The following is a 14,805-nucleotide window of genomic DNA, read 5'->3' as shown; positions in this document are numbered from 1 at the left end:
AACACAACATCCGGCACACCCACAAACTTCTGGATATTTTAAATAACTCTTTGACAATATTAATGACATTTAAAATTCTAATATGATTCTTCAGCAGTCACTATGTTCTCAATGATGAACTTACACACAGTTCTCAATGAAATTCCACAAATTAGGTACAAAACTACTTAAATGAACAGGCCCAACTGAATCATCAGCATGCAAACCCCTGGACAAGAGAAGAGAGACAGAAGGAAGGAGAAGGTGTGTGTGGTAGCCACTGGGCAGGGGTGGGAGTACAGCGTCTCTGGTCAGACTCTGAACTGAGGTCTGCTTTTAAGCCCATCACGGTACACACAAACCCTCTTCATTGATATATAAACTAAAAAATAAAAACAAGAAAAACAAAAAACCATGGACAATGCTATGTCATAGCACCGTTACTAAGCACTTAGCTTACGATCACTGTTTATTTACTCCCAGAGTTGGAAGGCCAAGGATGAGTTCGGTATCATATAATTGCACAACTAAAATCAGAATCATGCTAAAAAACAAAAGGAAAGACTGAAGGAAGAAGCTCTCCCAAGGCATTAGATTATGGAATCACATTCCACGGAGTATATTAAAAGAGAAAAACCATTCCCCAGCTTACAGCAAGCACCATCCTTAATCTCCTCTCTCCTGCTGGTGTAAAGGAGACTCTGCTACAGCTAGGGTTCTTCACTTGGAATCCATGAACCTATGCATTGTACAAACGTACATTTTTGAAGGGAAGAGGGTTCATAGCTTTCAGATTCTCAAAAGACTTTGAAATGCCCAGAACTCTAAAAACCATCAAGAATATTCTGGTTGCAAATGCAGGCAGGCCAGGGGAGGGAAGGAACGAGGAAATGCCATTCACATTAGCTTGTGGCATCAATGACCTCTGAGCAGGTGCTAGAGACACTGGGGGCTACCAAGGCCCTGCCTTTGGAGCAAGGAACCCTCAGTAACATTGGGTGATCTGGCCAGTGTTGCCCGCACTCCCGTAGTTGCTTCGGAGGGAGTTCTCTATGCTGTGATGGCAACCGACCTCTGCTCTGAAGGGCTTTCCTTCACAGAGACTTGGAACAGTCCTGAGCAACTTGCCCATGGGGGAGAAACGGCTTCCAGTGCTATCTAGGGTTAAGCTGGGACACAAGGTCACCATATCCCCTGGACCAACTCTGGAAGGGCCTGGCCCTCAAGTGCTAGGGAATAAGGTGGTCCCTGTATGCCCCAGTGGCCAGAATAAGGCCATTTCTCACTGCTAGAGGTCAGTGTGGTCTCTTCTCCACTCTCCAAAGGACTCAAAGACAATTTTCTGGCTTTGCCCTACCAGAAAGGTCTCTGTTTAGTGAGAAGAACAAAGAAGGATGTTTCTGGTAGAAAGGTGTTCAGGCATATTTGACAGCTCTTCTGCTTCCTACAACTTGTAAGGAATGACTGTGGTTCATGTGAGACACATGCCCCATCATGGATGGTGACCTTCATGTCTCTCAGTGAAGGGGAGTCCTAGGCTGGTGGGGGAAATAGGAATGCAGTATAATGATAGAGCAGTCCCATTACCAGAAATAACCCAAGGAAAACAAGACCAGAATCCTAAACACCTGCTTCTTCTCCCCAAAATACCAATCTCCTCTTTTCATCATTTGCCTCTTTTAAACAATTTATTTCACGTCAAAAAAAAAAAAAAAAAAAAAGGTTAACTAACTCATTTCTTAACAGTGTCACCACAGCTCTTCCTGCATGGAGGCCATTTCTGCTGTTTTTCCAGCAGGAAGATGGAGATCAGGGAAGGTGACAGGAAGGAAGAGTGTCTGACCTCCACACCCTTTAGGAGGGAAGTCCTGATGGTGGGTACTCATTTAGCTGTGAAGCTTGCAAAAAACCCCAGCCACCTCTTGTCATGAAGATGCTCAAACTAAATGGCTGAATCTGTTCAGATGCCCTGAAGTCTGGAAAGTCTTCTTCAGAGTTGGGCATCTTTCAAAAATTGATCCGGGAAAATTTCCAGGATACCAGGTCATTTGACAGTTTCCAACAGAGCCTCCCTTCCTCGTCCCAATAAAATACATAGCACTCTGGTCATCTTGACAAATATAAACAGTGTCCTGGGGGCACTGAGTGCCTTGTGCCACCTGAAAAGTATTTCTGCAGGGGTTAGAGTGTTGGAAGATGCAAACCTCCTAAGTAAGAATGAGGTCCCAGTGATGTTGGTAGCTTAGTGGTTTCTTTCCAAACTAACTATGTTAATATTCAACTACTTTAGTTAATGTTCACCTGGGTTAATAAGCAGCTCCTGGGATTTCTACATGAAGAGTGAAGTTACACACTAACCACCATAAGCTTTCATCCTTTCTGTTTTCTCTTTTCCAATACAATTGTTATCAAATCACAAAGATCACAGATTTTTATGTTGATTTACCTTAAACGAACTGTGCACCAATGTTTCATCTAAATCAATGACCACACATTTCTTTCCATAGTCAAGCACCGTCACCTCTGGAAGAAGGTACTTAGCCGGTGGCTAAAGGGGAAAAATAAACCAATATTACCTTTATGTAAAAGACAAACCAATCAGTATTGTATTATACTACTTTCAAACATTTAAATGCCTGGTCAAGCATATAATGGACTTTTATTAAGAACAATAAGAATAAGTACTTTGCAACTGAAGCTTTATCAAATACTGTGCCACGATATGAATGACTACCATGAAGTCCTAGGCTTTGGAACCAGACAAACCTGGTTTCAATTATCAGCTCTGTCTCTGTCACTTTCTTGGTTGTAAATTGGGATAATAATACCTACCATGAAAGGTTTTTGTTATCAGTTATAATGGCAATAAAACACCCAGCATTTTGCCTCACACATATATATATTGGTGGCTACAGTTGTTATTAAAATGGATTACACAAGAATGAGTATTTAATTATAATAGGTACTGTAACAATGGAGGTCTGTTTCGTGGGGTCATATTTTGCCTGTGGCACATAAGTAGATTTTAGAGCTATGTTGGAACCACAGAATTTTCTTTTCTTTAGTGACTGAGATTTTTAAAAAACCTGAAGAGAAACTATAGGCCCACCAGCAAAATGTGGTCCAGAGTTACCCCCAGCACTAGGAAACAGAAATAAAACTAATCCAGGTACAGTGCCACCTTGTGCCACCACACTGTGGTATAATACTGAGCAAATGTGGTATTTTTACCCCTTGGATTCTCCGCCTCTGAAAGTTATACTTTAATCCACATGTTATTTGTTGACCAAACAATCTATTTATGTGTCTTAGTAGCAGGTGACTCAAATCTCATGATAAAGAAGTCATAAAGAGTTAATAAAATGCTAGGTATCTTCAGTCAACCATAAAATGCTAGGTATCTTTGGCCAATCTCACTCGATTTAGAGGATTTATTTCTTTAGGCTTTGCCTCATTCTAGAAATGATCTGAAGTATTTTAGTCTACTTTGTGGCATATTCAATATCCAGTGTTAACTAATTAATTTTCTGACCTGCACAGAAGGTCAAACTCTCTTTAATATTTGATACAAAAGAAAATACAAGGAAATATCTATTCTGAGCTCCCAAAGAATGGACAATTTCGTTCATCAAATAAAACAAGAAAAAAATGAAATCAAGCTGTATTTCCTTTTACGTGGCCATTTCCTCTTTTTATTTTTTTTGGTTCAAACTGAAAGTCAGTTAATGATCAAAAGTTAATTTTGAACTTTAGCTGGTTCATAGTAAATGTAACACAGGCAGTCAACAGGTTAGGTAAATTTGCAAGTACAATGGTCGCCTTGGCAGAGAGAGACTGTCCAGGGTTGCCCAGGAAGAGGCTACGTGTGGAGACATAAACATTTCTAACTCCATGTTTCTTCCTTCCCAACGTCATCCAAAAGAAAGAGCCTTTCCGGCCTCTCACCTCTCTCAGCTGGAAGCAATCCTCCCTAATCCTGCAGCACTGTGAAGGGATGCGGGGATGTGCCTTGGAGACAGGCACGGAATTCGAGGATCTAGAAAGGACCTTTGTCCTCTATTACAAACCAGTGAGTCAGCAGGTTATTTAAAAAAAATTAAATTTGCAAAAAGTTTTGTATCAAAAGGTGTTTTAAAAAGGCAGAGTGTGATGAGCTAAGTGAACATAGTAGAGAGAATGTGAGTCATTTCTGTTGTTTGGGACAGAGCAGAAAGCATGCTTGTGACCAGAATAAAATTTGTTTGAATTTTTATTACACAATTATTTAATATAAAACACATTCTCATTGTAAAGATTATAGACACCAGACAGATAAAACACAATCATTCTCTTTTCTGTGTCTCCCTTTTGACATTAGTGTCTATCTAGTCCTTTTCCTATGTGTTTATAAACTACTAAAACACTATAACTTATTAATTTAATTGTTAGCCTGGAAAATAAGGATCTAGAAATTCTAACCCTAGCATCTCTGAAAACATCAAAGATCTGCCAAAAGTGGTTCATTTTCCAAACTCAAGAACAAAGATTACTTTCTTAGCACAGTTAACCCACACTTTACAAGCATTCTTTAACAGTAAGTAAAACCCCTCATGGTGTTATCTAAGACAGAAAAGTTAACAGTAAGTAAAACCCCTCATGGTAAGATCTAAGAGAGAAAATATGGAGAAGGGTGAGAAGGGTGAGACTCATATTAAGCAAGCTATTGATTTTAATTTGTGCTGTAGGGAACAAGGCCAAGTTGGGAGGCAGCAGGCTAGGAGGTTCCATTAATCCTCTGATGTTTCCTAAATGCACACAGCTTCCCTGAGAGCTTGGCTTTAGATTAATACAAATTCTTGAGCCCATGGGTAAGAATTCTTTGGGACAGCTGTGTCCTTGGAAATGTAAGGATGCTATAAAATGGCAATACAGTGCTTTGTTACTTCAGTTGATCTGTTCAGGTGATGCTTGAATCATTAACTAACAAATGTCCTGAACCAAGTTTTCTCTGAGGTTTTCATAAAGCTGAAGAACAAGAGAAATACCAGTCATATCAAGAAAGGTCTTTCTTATACAAAATGACTTGCTCAAATGTACACAAAGAACATTGCTGGGGGGTGGGTGGAGGAGGACCACGGCTTGCCATCCATGGTTTGGGAATGGTATTCATTCCTGTTCCTTTCCTGGGAGTAAATCTGAAATTTCCTGTCCTTGGCAGAGCACTGGCAGTCATGAATAGTTAACACTAAGCTTATTTCCTCTTGGAGTACCCACCCCACAAACTCTCATAAATCTTACAGATGTAGTACCTCTTCCTAGTACATTGGATTATTGTTTCCTTACTTAAGATTTCTCAGACTCAAGGTCTGCACGCTGTGCTCCCCAAGCCCTCAGAGCTCCGGGTGGATGTCAGGGCCCAATGCAGGAGGGGAGCAAGAGGATCTCTAGACTGCTTTTAATCAGAATAGCTGTCCTGCTTGTATATTCTTTATAATGCTTTTGTGGAAAGAAGTGTACTATTGCTGTATTAAAAGCCTTAGGCAAATAGCATAGAAACATAGCTGTTAGAAAACAAATCCTCTCCTCTTTCACCATTTTTTTTTTTTTTTTTTTGAGACGGAGTGTCGCTCTGTCGCCCAGGCTGGAGTGCAGTGGCCCGATCTCAGCTCACTGCAAGCTCCGCCTCCCGGGTTTACGCCATTCTCCTGCCTCAGCCTCCCGAGTAGCTGGGACTACAGGCGCCAGCCACCTCGCCCGGCTAGTTTTTTGTATTTTTTTTTTAGTAGAGACGGGGTTTCACCATGTTAGCCAGGATGGTCTCGATCTCCTGACCTCGTGATCCACCCGTCTCGGCCTCCCAAAGTGCTGGGATTACAGGCTTGAGCCACTGCGCCCGGCCTCTTTCACCATTTTTATGGCTTGGTTACACTGCAAGCCTCATGTTTGTGAGCATCAGTGTGGTGTGTAATTTAAGCAAAAGTGTGGGGTCGGTAGGACTCAGGACACAGCCTCAGTGGCGTTCCTCACTGGGGTCAAGGCATTCGAGTGCTCACCTCAAGTCATGACCACCCATACATCAGCAGTTTCAAACTTTCGTTCCCTCTGCACCTTTTCCTTATCGTTCAATACCCGATGTTCACCAAACAGCCCATGAAGCTTCCCACTAAGGAAGGCCCTAAATCCTGGCCCATAGTTGGGAGACGAATGATACTAATGGTAAGGATAAAAATGTCATTTCCAATAGGCATGCAAAACATGATTACTCACTAAATGGTGCTGGGACAACTGAGTAGCCACTTGGAAAAAAAGACAGTTTCCTACTTCATGCCTTACACCAACAAACATTCCAAATGGATCAAAGATTTAAAGGTGTAATGGTGAAACTATTAAAAACGATTAAAATACTAGAAGAAAATATACAATCAATGAGCATAAAGGATGACATTAATATTTACTTATATAAAATTAAAACTTCCTTGTGGCCAAAATAATTATAAACAAACAAGGCCAAAAGATATATATTTGGGGAAAAGTAGTAATTTCCTTAAAATTTAAAATGACAAGCAACACAGCATAAAAAACTAGAAGAAATGAATAGAGAAGAAGAAAGATAGCCAATGATCTTATGAAAAGCTGTTCAAACTCACTGATAAAGAAATGAGATAGGGTCCAGCTCTGTAGCCCAGGCTAGAGTGCAGTGGCGCCATCTCAGCTCACTGCAACCTCTGCCTACTGGGCTCAAGTGATCCTCCCAAGTAGCTGGGACTACAGGCATGCACTACCATGCCTGGTTAATTTTTTTTTTTTTTTTTTGAGACTGAGTTTTGCTCTTGTTGCCCAGGCTGGAGTGCAATGGTGCGATCTTGGCTCACTGCAACCTCCGCCTCCCAGGTTCAAGTGATTCTCCTGCCTCAGCTTCCCGAGTTCCCTGGGATTAAAAGCATGTACCACCGCGCCCAGCTAATTGTATTTTTTTTTTTTTTTTTTTTTGAGACAGAGTTTTGCTTTTGTTGCCCAGGCTGGAGTGCAATGGCATGATCTCAGCTCACCGCAACCTCCCCTCCCAGGTTCAAGCAATTCTCCTGCTTCAGCCTTCCAAGTAGCTGGGATTACAGGCATGTGCCACCACACCCGGCTAATTTTGTATTTTTAATAGAAACGGGGTTTCTCCAAGTTGGTCAGGCTGGTTTCGAACTCCCGACCTCAGGTGATCCACCCGCCTCAGCCTCCCAAAGTGCTGGGATTACAGGCGTGAGCCACTGCGCCCGGCCTAATTTTGTATTTTCAGTAGAGATGGGGTTTCTCCATATTGGTCAGGCTGGTCTGGAACTCCCAACCTCAGATGATCCACCCACCTCGGCCTCCCAAAGTGCTGGGATTACAGGCGTAAGCCACCGCACCCAGCCGCCATGCCCAGTTAATTTTGTGTATATTTTATAGAGATGGGGTTTCACCATGTTGCCCAGGCTGGTCGTGAACTCCTGAACTGAAGCCATCTGCCCGCCTCGGTCTCTCCAAGCGCTTGGGTTATAGGCGTGAGCCACTGCTACCATTCTTTACTTTCAGATTAGCAAAGATTGAAACATTTGATAATCATTTTCAGTAAGGGTATGAGGCAATCTCATAGATACTTCATGGGAATGTAAATTAGCATAGGCTTTTGGACAACAATTTGGCTTTAATGTACCAATACTGTAATATTATATCCTTTGACCTAGCATTTCCACAAATAGAAACTGATCACAAAGAACTATCATACAAGTCCATTAGCACACAGAAAAGAGGATATTTTTAAGAGAAATATTTGTAATAGCACAGAAGTGGAAACAAAGTAAATGCCATCAGTGAAATATAAAACAATGAGGCAGATATATACCTACTAATATTTGGAAAGATGTTCAAGGCATCTTGTTAGAAAGTTACAAGCAATTTGCAGAATGGTGAATACAACACAACTTCATTTATATAACTATGTTTGTGTTTGTCTGGAAAACTTCTGGAAGGATAAATAACATATATTAAAAGTGGTACTACCTAGAAGGCAGTAGGATTACATTGAGAGATATTTTCTTTTTGCTTTAATCTTTCAACTTCATGTATATATAGTATGTATATATGTATTTCCACAGGTGTTAATCCCAAATCCTTCAATATTTAATAATTAACCATGAGCTTGAATTATTGTTTAGCAAAAAATTAAAAGACCAAACCTACACATACAAACAGAGCAGCATGCGAATGAAAAAAGAGGGGTGAAGTGACAGGCACAGATGGGGACCCCAGCTACAGTTGCTCTGGTCACCACAGGCTTAGAGAATTCTTTACCTTCAGGGCCTGAAGAAAGCTTTCAGGAGGTTGTGGGATCTGGTTTGGAGGTTCAGCACAAGCCCGGATTTCTGGTTCTATGCATGGAACCCTAAGATCTCAGGGCTCCCAGCACTGACCAGGTCCCCCTGAGGTCCAGAAAGGCCAGGACCACGCTGCTTACGTAACCTGCAGCCTTTTCAGGTAGGTGCAAATTTTGCAGGGGCTCCCAAGACTTGGTTCCAGGGCTGAGCTGGCCTCAGATGGACTTGGGATCAGTCCTATATGCTAAGCAGGCAGTGGAAATCACACTGTGCCCACTAGTGGAACTACTTTTCTGGAGGTCATCATTCAAAAATGCAAGTTCCTTTGGCTCGGCTGTTTCTTTGGGCAAGATAGTTCATAGGTTCACATGGCCTGACCCAACACCTCACATGTAGGACACAGTCAGCAGTTTATTATCCACCACCAGGATCCATTACATAAGGAATTTTCTTCTTGTTTCTCTTATTCCAGAATTCTATACATGGCTGAGTCTAGATTTGTGGGAAAAGGGTCTGTTTCTTCAGTGGGGTTTTTATACTGACAAGTGCTTTTGTTCTGCACTTAACTTTGCACATGGCTGCCAATTAGCTTTAAGAAAAAACAGTAATAGTGCCATTGAAGGTGGAAGGAGAGATGCTACCTGCCATCATTTAATGTAGGTACCTTTGCAGGAAAAAAAAAAAATCAAAAACTACTTTTGTATAAAGGTTAAAGAGTCTTCTGGTATTAACTCTGCTGGGCATCTCCCTCAAACTCTGGATAAAAAGTTGGGTTGCTAGGTCAATCTTTTTGATCAAAGCCAGTTTTCCCAACAAAGCCCAACCCTCAGGCACATGGGCAGTCAGAATCACTACACAGACTCTTGCAACTCGTTAGTCAATCAAGAGTTAGAGTTTTGAGAAAAATGAAATTACTGTAAACTTTTTGGGCAATTTGTAAGTGACATGTACTACCAAAGCCTTTGGAGTCGTCAACCTGTATGCATGAAATCCATCTACTCCTTCTATGTAAGATTGCTGTGTCTATTGGATGTGAAAAACTCCAAGGAAAGAGAGATGAACAGATTTGAATCAAGTAATCTGAATCTGATCATCTTTACAGACTAAAAAATTAATTTATAGACACATTTTGAAACCTAAATCCTTCTCTAAGGACATAAGACTATTTGAAAGGTCTTGTTTGATACAGACATCTCAACTGTAAGTTTCTTTTGGGAGTCAGTCTTCAGTTTACTTCTTGCTGACTGGCCTCAGGCTGGGTGGCTCTGCTGGCAGAACAGGAAGAAGAGAAAGGACAGCGGATGGCTGAGGGGTGGCTGGTGCAGGACTGTGCTGGGGTGGAACAAATTTCAGGGCTGACAACAGAAGTGAGGGTGGCCTCAGGGAGTGCCCAGCTGGGCAGAGTTGCAGCACAGCAGGCCTGTGGGATGGGTCCTGCAAGTCCAGAGAATATAGTTAGGGTGACTTCTCTGATCTCGGAGCTACAGCCATACTACCACTGATAAGTTAGAAATGGTCCGGTCACCTGGGACCTGGGCTTGGTGAGCCCAGTTCCACTGGGACTGAACCTGCTGCAAAGAACTGTGTCTGGGCAAAAGAATGTTCCCGCCAATCTATGGAGTTGAGGCTAAGATGGTGGGGTGTGGGTGAGGGTTCTGAGCAACCTCAGCTTGTTCAGCTTGGAGGTCCTTCCCAGAGAGAAAGGGAAAATGAGAATTGGGTAAATGGATGCTGGCTGCCTTGCTGTTCCTGAGAAAGGAAACTGTCTCTGTAGAGAACTTCCTGCTCACAGTTTAAAATGTAGCTTCAGTTTTCTTTTTAACAGAACAGAGCTGTTTACACCACATGATAAACAACATAAGCAATAACATTTAAAAAATCCTTTATATCAGTAGGCCCAAAGCCACACGATTTTATGACCGTTTTAATAAATAAAATTAGATAAATATACATACACTTGGTATGGGAATGACCTGCCTCTGGTCACCCTGAGGAAAAAGAAAAAAAAATCATTGTCAGGTTTGAAGAGAAGATCATATTCTCAAAAGAAACTTCAAAGCCCTCTCGAGCACAGCAGCTGCATGATCTGCCATTCTCTGTACCTTGGTGGTGTTTAATGAACAGGAGGAATCCGAAAATTTTCCACAGTTAAGGCATGAGGCTCCTTCTGTCTCTCAGACACCCGTTCTGCTAACAAGCCAGGCTGGGCTCCTGAGGCTCACCAACCATTTTGTGTATTTAAATAGTGCCTCCCTTACTCCCAGGAATTCAATCCTTAATTAAAAAACAAAAATAAAAACTCATACTTTACTTTAATCCTTGATTCCTTCTAATAACTGTTTGTTTTTTCTTTTAAGCAAGCTTTTCCCTAAAAAGACTAAGTCAATATCATATGCAGGGAATGGGAGACGTGTTCATCAGATTACAATGACCTCCTGGTCATTCCAGGAGCTCCTCTAGGGGAAGACTAGGGAGAGGGGACAAGGCAAGGTACAAGAAATTCCCTCCCAGGCAACAGACAAGGGGACAGCTTTCTCCTTCAAGGGAAATACAACCTGTATTCACAGGGAGTGTTAAGAAAACCTAGGCCCCAAGGAAAGGCCTCAATTATTCCGCAGCCCCAAATGCCAGCCATTCCAAACCTAATTGATGGAAACACTTCATTATAGCATTGTTAAGAAATGCTAATAAAAAAGTTTATTTCCACTGAGCATTTCCAGTTTCTGTTTCTTCTTTTTTAGATGGCCTAATAAGGCGATGCACTGCTTCATGCCTTGTACACTGAAGAATTTCTGAAAATATGTGTCCATTTTTATTAAGAGGGTTACAGTGATAACGAGGTCTCACATGAAAGGGCCAAACCTGATGGCTGGCAATGGCAGCTGGCTGGCACCTTTCTGAGCTCTGTTTTGACACTAAGAACAATTTAGCAACTTCTTGATTATCTCTAACCCCTAGTCATCACCTCTGCAGTATAAGAGCAAGTATCATTTCCTCTTGAGATGATCTCCACAGTTCCTTCCTTTTTCAGATTTTGGGCTTGTCTTAAAGACTGTCAGCTTCCTTCTGACATCACTCAAGGCAGAGCTATGCTGCTCTCCAACAGACAATGCAATCAAATAAATCAAAGTTTCCAAGAACTTGCACAGATAAATTCATTTAAGAAGCTTTTAAATAATATTATTCCTAATACTGGGACTAATAGTAGGTCACTGCTCCTACAGACATACTTGGTGGAGGACATACTTTTAAAAAAACTTTTATTTTAGGTTCAGAGGTACATGTGCAGGTTTGTTATATAGGTAAATTGCATGTCATTTACCTATGGGGTAAATGGGGGTTTACTGCACAGATTATTTCATCACCCAGGTGATATGCATTGTACCCAAGAGATAGTCTTTTCATCCTACCCTCCTCCTAAGCTCCACCCTCAAGTAGGCCCCAGTGTCTGTTGTTCCCTTTGTTGTCCATGAGTATTCAGTGTTTAGCTCCCACTCATGAGTCAGAATGTGCAGTATTTGGTTTTCTGTTCCTGCATTAGTTTGCTTAGATTAATGGCCTCCAGCTCCATCCATGTTGCTGCAAATTACATGACTTCTTCTTTTTCACGGCTGCATAGTATTTGGTGGAGGAGAGTTTAACCAGAAGTTCACATCCTATTTGGGTCTCCTTATTTTTATTTTATTTTACTTTACAGACGGGGTCTTGCTCTGTCACCCAGGTTGGAGTGCAGTGGTGTGATCATGGCTCACTGTGGCCTCAAACTCCTGGCTTAAGACATCCTCCTGCCTCAGCCTCCTGAGTACCTGGGACTATAGGTGTGTGCTGCCATACCCAGCTGGGCCACTTCAGAGTAGGGTTTCTCAACCTCAGCACTGGTGACATTCTGGGCTGGGTAACTCTGTTGTGAGGGATGTCCTATTTGTTGCAGGATGTTTAACAGCATCCTTGGCCTCTGCTCACTAGATGTCAGCAGATGCTCTCTCCCCCTCTAGTGACAATCTGTCTTCAGACATTGCCACATGTTCCCTGGAGGGCAAATTATCCCAAGTTGAGAAGCTCTGCTCTAGTAGGAGAGTGCAGACATCCCCTGCACACAGGTGTACCTTCAGAACACACTTTTGATGAGATGAGCACGTCCATGATGCAAGAGATCACAACAATGCATCTGAAAGGCCTGACAAAATGTCCACTATGAGCAAGCAAAAGTGCTGATCTAGAAGGATATTTGGGCTTGAAAATTACCCTAGAAGCTTACATGTATGTATGTCTGTGTATACAGCATGACGTATGCATGTATTTGTGAGTGTCCAACAATCCGTTTTATGCTGTCTTTGCCCTTAAAAGTCCTCCATGGTCTTTGCCATTGGGGTTCTGACTCCTCCCAGCCTCTGGAGGCTTCTGGTCTGTAGGTCCAGGTTGTGGCTGTGATGGTGGCAATGGCTGCTACCCCAAGCTGCTGCTGCAGAAGCAGCTGGAAACTCAAAGGCTCCAAATCCTCATTTCTCCAGGGCAAAAGTAAATATGGAGGGTAGATAGAACCCTAGAGGTCATCTGTCCCATTCTGTCCACAGCCTTCCCTCTTCCTCTGGCATGCTGAATTCCGAGAGGCACAGATACTTAAGGAATCAGCAGTAGAAATGGGCCTGGAATCTGCTTCCACATCTAATAGGCCCGGGCTTTGTGTTCCGAATGTCCTGAGCAAGCTAGGGTCAAGAGGCAGAGGGTCCTCCTCTAGGAATTCACTGCCCCACTCTGACAGGGCTCTTTCTCTGGTGTCTGGTCTCCCGGATTGACTAGTCAAGTGTTATGGAAATAACGTGTCACCCCACTTTGGATTAACTAAATTAACTCAAAGTTAACATAATTCTTTAAAAAGCCATCTTGACAAATGTTAATAGAAGGAAGTTCATGAATGAACAGTAAGTCCAAGTGAGCTCAGCTCTGCTGGAGGAACTGCCTTTAAAGGCTTCTATTTCCTGATAGATACAGCTGAGTACCCCAGGAAAGCTTCCAAGGCTGCCATGCCATTTCCTCATATCATTTCATCTACAAAGATACCAAGCTGTCTTCCTTATTTTCTTTCTAAAAATTTCTCGGTTCTTCTTTGACCTTTTTTGTCCCAGAAGAACTTAAGCCTTTCTATCCAGAAACAGCACACACATTTCTCATAAACATGAGAAATCAAAATCTTTTATGATTTGAATCAACTTTGGAGGAGTCTTTTGGGTTTTCTATGTAAACAATCATGTCATCTGCAAATAAGACTAACTTTGTATCTTTTCCATGTTTATACCAATTGTCTCATTTTCTTGGCTTATTCCATTAGCCAGAACCTACCATTGATTTTTCTGTGTTGTTTGCTGTTTATTTTTTGAAGATAGCTTTTTATCATATATAGTTTTCTTCTTTGGTGGCACTGTTGATTTTATATATAAAGGTCTATGGGCTACTATACGGTTCATGTATTAGACTATTTGTCGTAAAGTGCCCCTATTTATCCTGTTTAATGCTTTTGAATTTGAATTCTGCTTTATCTGATATTAACATTGTCACTCCTGCTTTCTGTGTGATCTGCTTTGTATATTTTGCCCATTTCTTTATTTTCCACCTTTCTTTATCTGTATGTTAGATGTTATGTCAGAAACTGTCACCTACTGCAATTGTCATTAGCACTGTCCACCAAATAATTCCAGTTTTCTTTCTGAATATGTGGGAGGATTACACTTCCATTCCCCTTGAACTTAATGCAGTCATGTGACTTACTTTAGCCAATAAAATGTCAGCTGAAATGAGGCATGTTTTTCTGAGTTTTCTGAGTGAAAACTTTAAGAGCCAATGTGATTTATCACATTTCCTTTGTCCTGCTGTGACAGTCATGGAAGCAAAGAGATGGGGTATAGGCATGTGAATGAGGATAAGATGGTTATACTGTCCAGTATGGTAGCTACTAGTCACATGTGGCCACTGAGCACACAAAATGTGGCTGGTCCAAATTAAGATGTGCTGTAAGTGTAAAATACACATCAGATTTTGAAGGATTAGTAAGATAAAAAGAATATAAATTGTCTCGCTAATATTTTTTTCTATTGATTACATATCGAGATAATATTTTGGATATAGTGATTAAATAACATGTTATTAAAATTAATTTCACTTGTTTTAAAAATATTTTCATTAATGTGGCTACTGGAAAAAATTAAATTATACATGTGACTTACATTACATTTCTGTTGGATAGTGCCACAGAACAAAAGGCTCAGCCTCAGCCAACCCATTATAAACAAGTAGCATGAGTGAAAAATAGACTTTTATTGTTTAAGCCTCTGAGGTTTTGAGGTTGTTACTGAAGCATAAACGAACCCATACTGACTAGTGTATCTACTCATGAGTCATTCCTCCCTTCTCCTGATTTTGTTGAGAGCAAGAATATGCTGGGCTAAATTCCTCCCCTGTTGCTATTGGATAGCCATGTGACAAATGGCTACACCCAATTGGT

General features: G+C 41.4%; 1 protein-coding gene across 3 annotated transcripts in view; it reads right to left on the bottom strand.

Moving 5' to 3' along the window:
• LOC105480191 (CTD small phosphatase like) overlaps positions 1-14,805 on the bottom strand; it is a 119,921-nt gene that overhangs the window by 17,388 nt on the left and 87,728 nt on the right. For all 3 annotated transcript variants that reach the window (XM_071091450.1, XM_071091451.1, XM_071091449.1), the window contains exons 3-4: positions 10,262-10,294; positions 2,426-2,527 (exon numbers count right to left, since the gene is read on the bottom strand). In XM_071091450.1, the coding sequence (XP_070947551.1) occupies positions 2,426-2,527; positions 10,262-10,294 (135 nt within the window). The remainder of the gene's footprint in view (positions 1-2,425; positions 2,528-10,261; positions 10,295-14,805) is intronic.

This window comes from Macaca nemestrina, chromosome 2 (assembly GCF_043159975.1).
Source record: "Macaca nemestrina isolate mMacNem1 chromosome 2, mMacNem.hap1, whole genome shotgun sequence".
Taxonomy (NCBI): Eukaryota; Metazoa; Chordata; class Mammalia; order Primates; family Cercopithecidae; genus Macaca; species Macaca nemestrina.
This window is presented reverse-complemented; position numbering and strand designations above follow the sequence as displayed.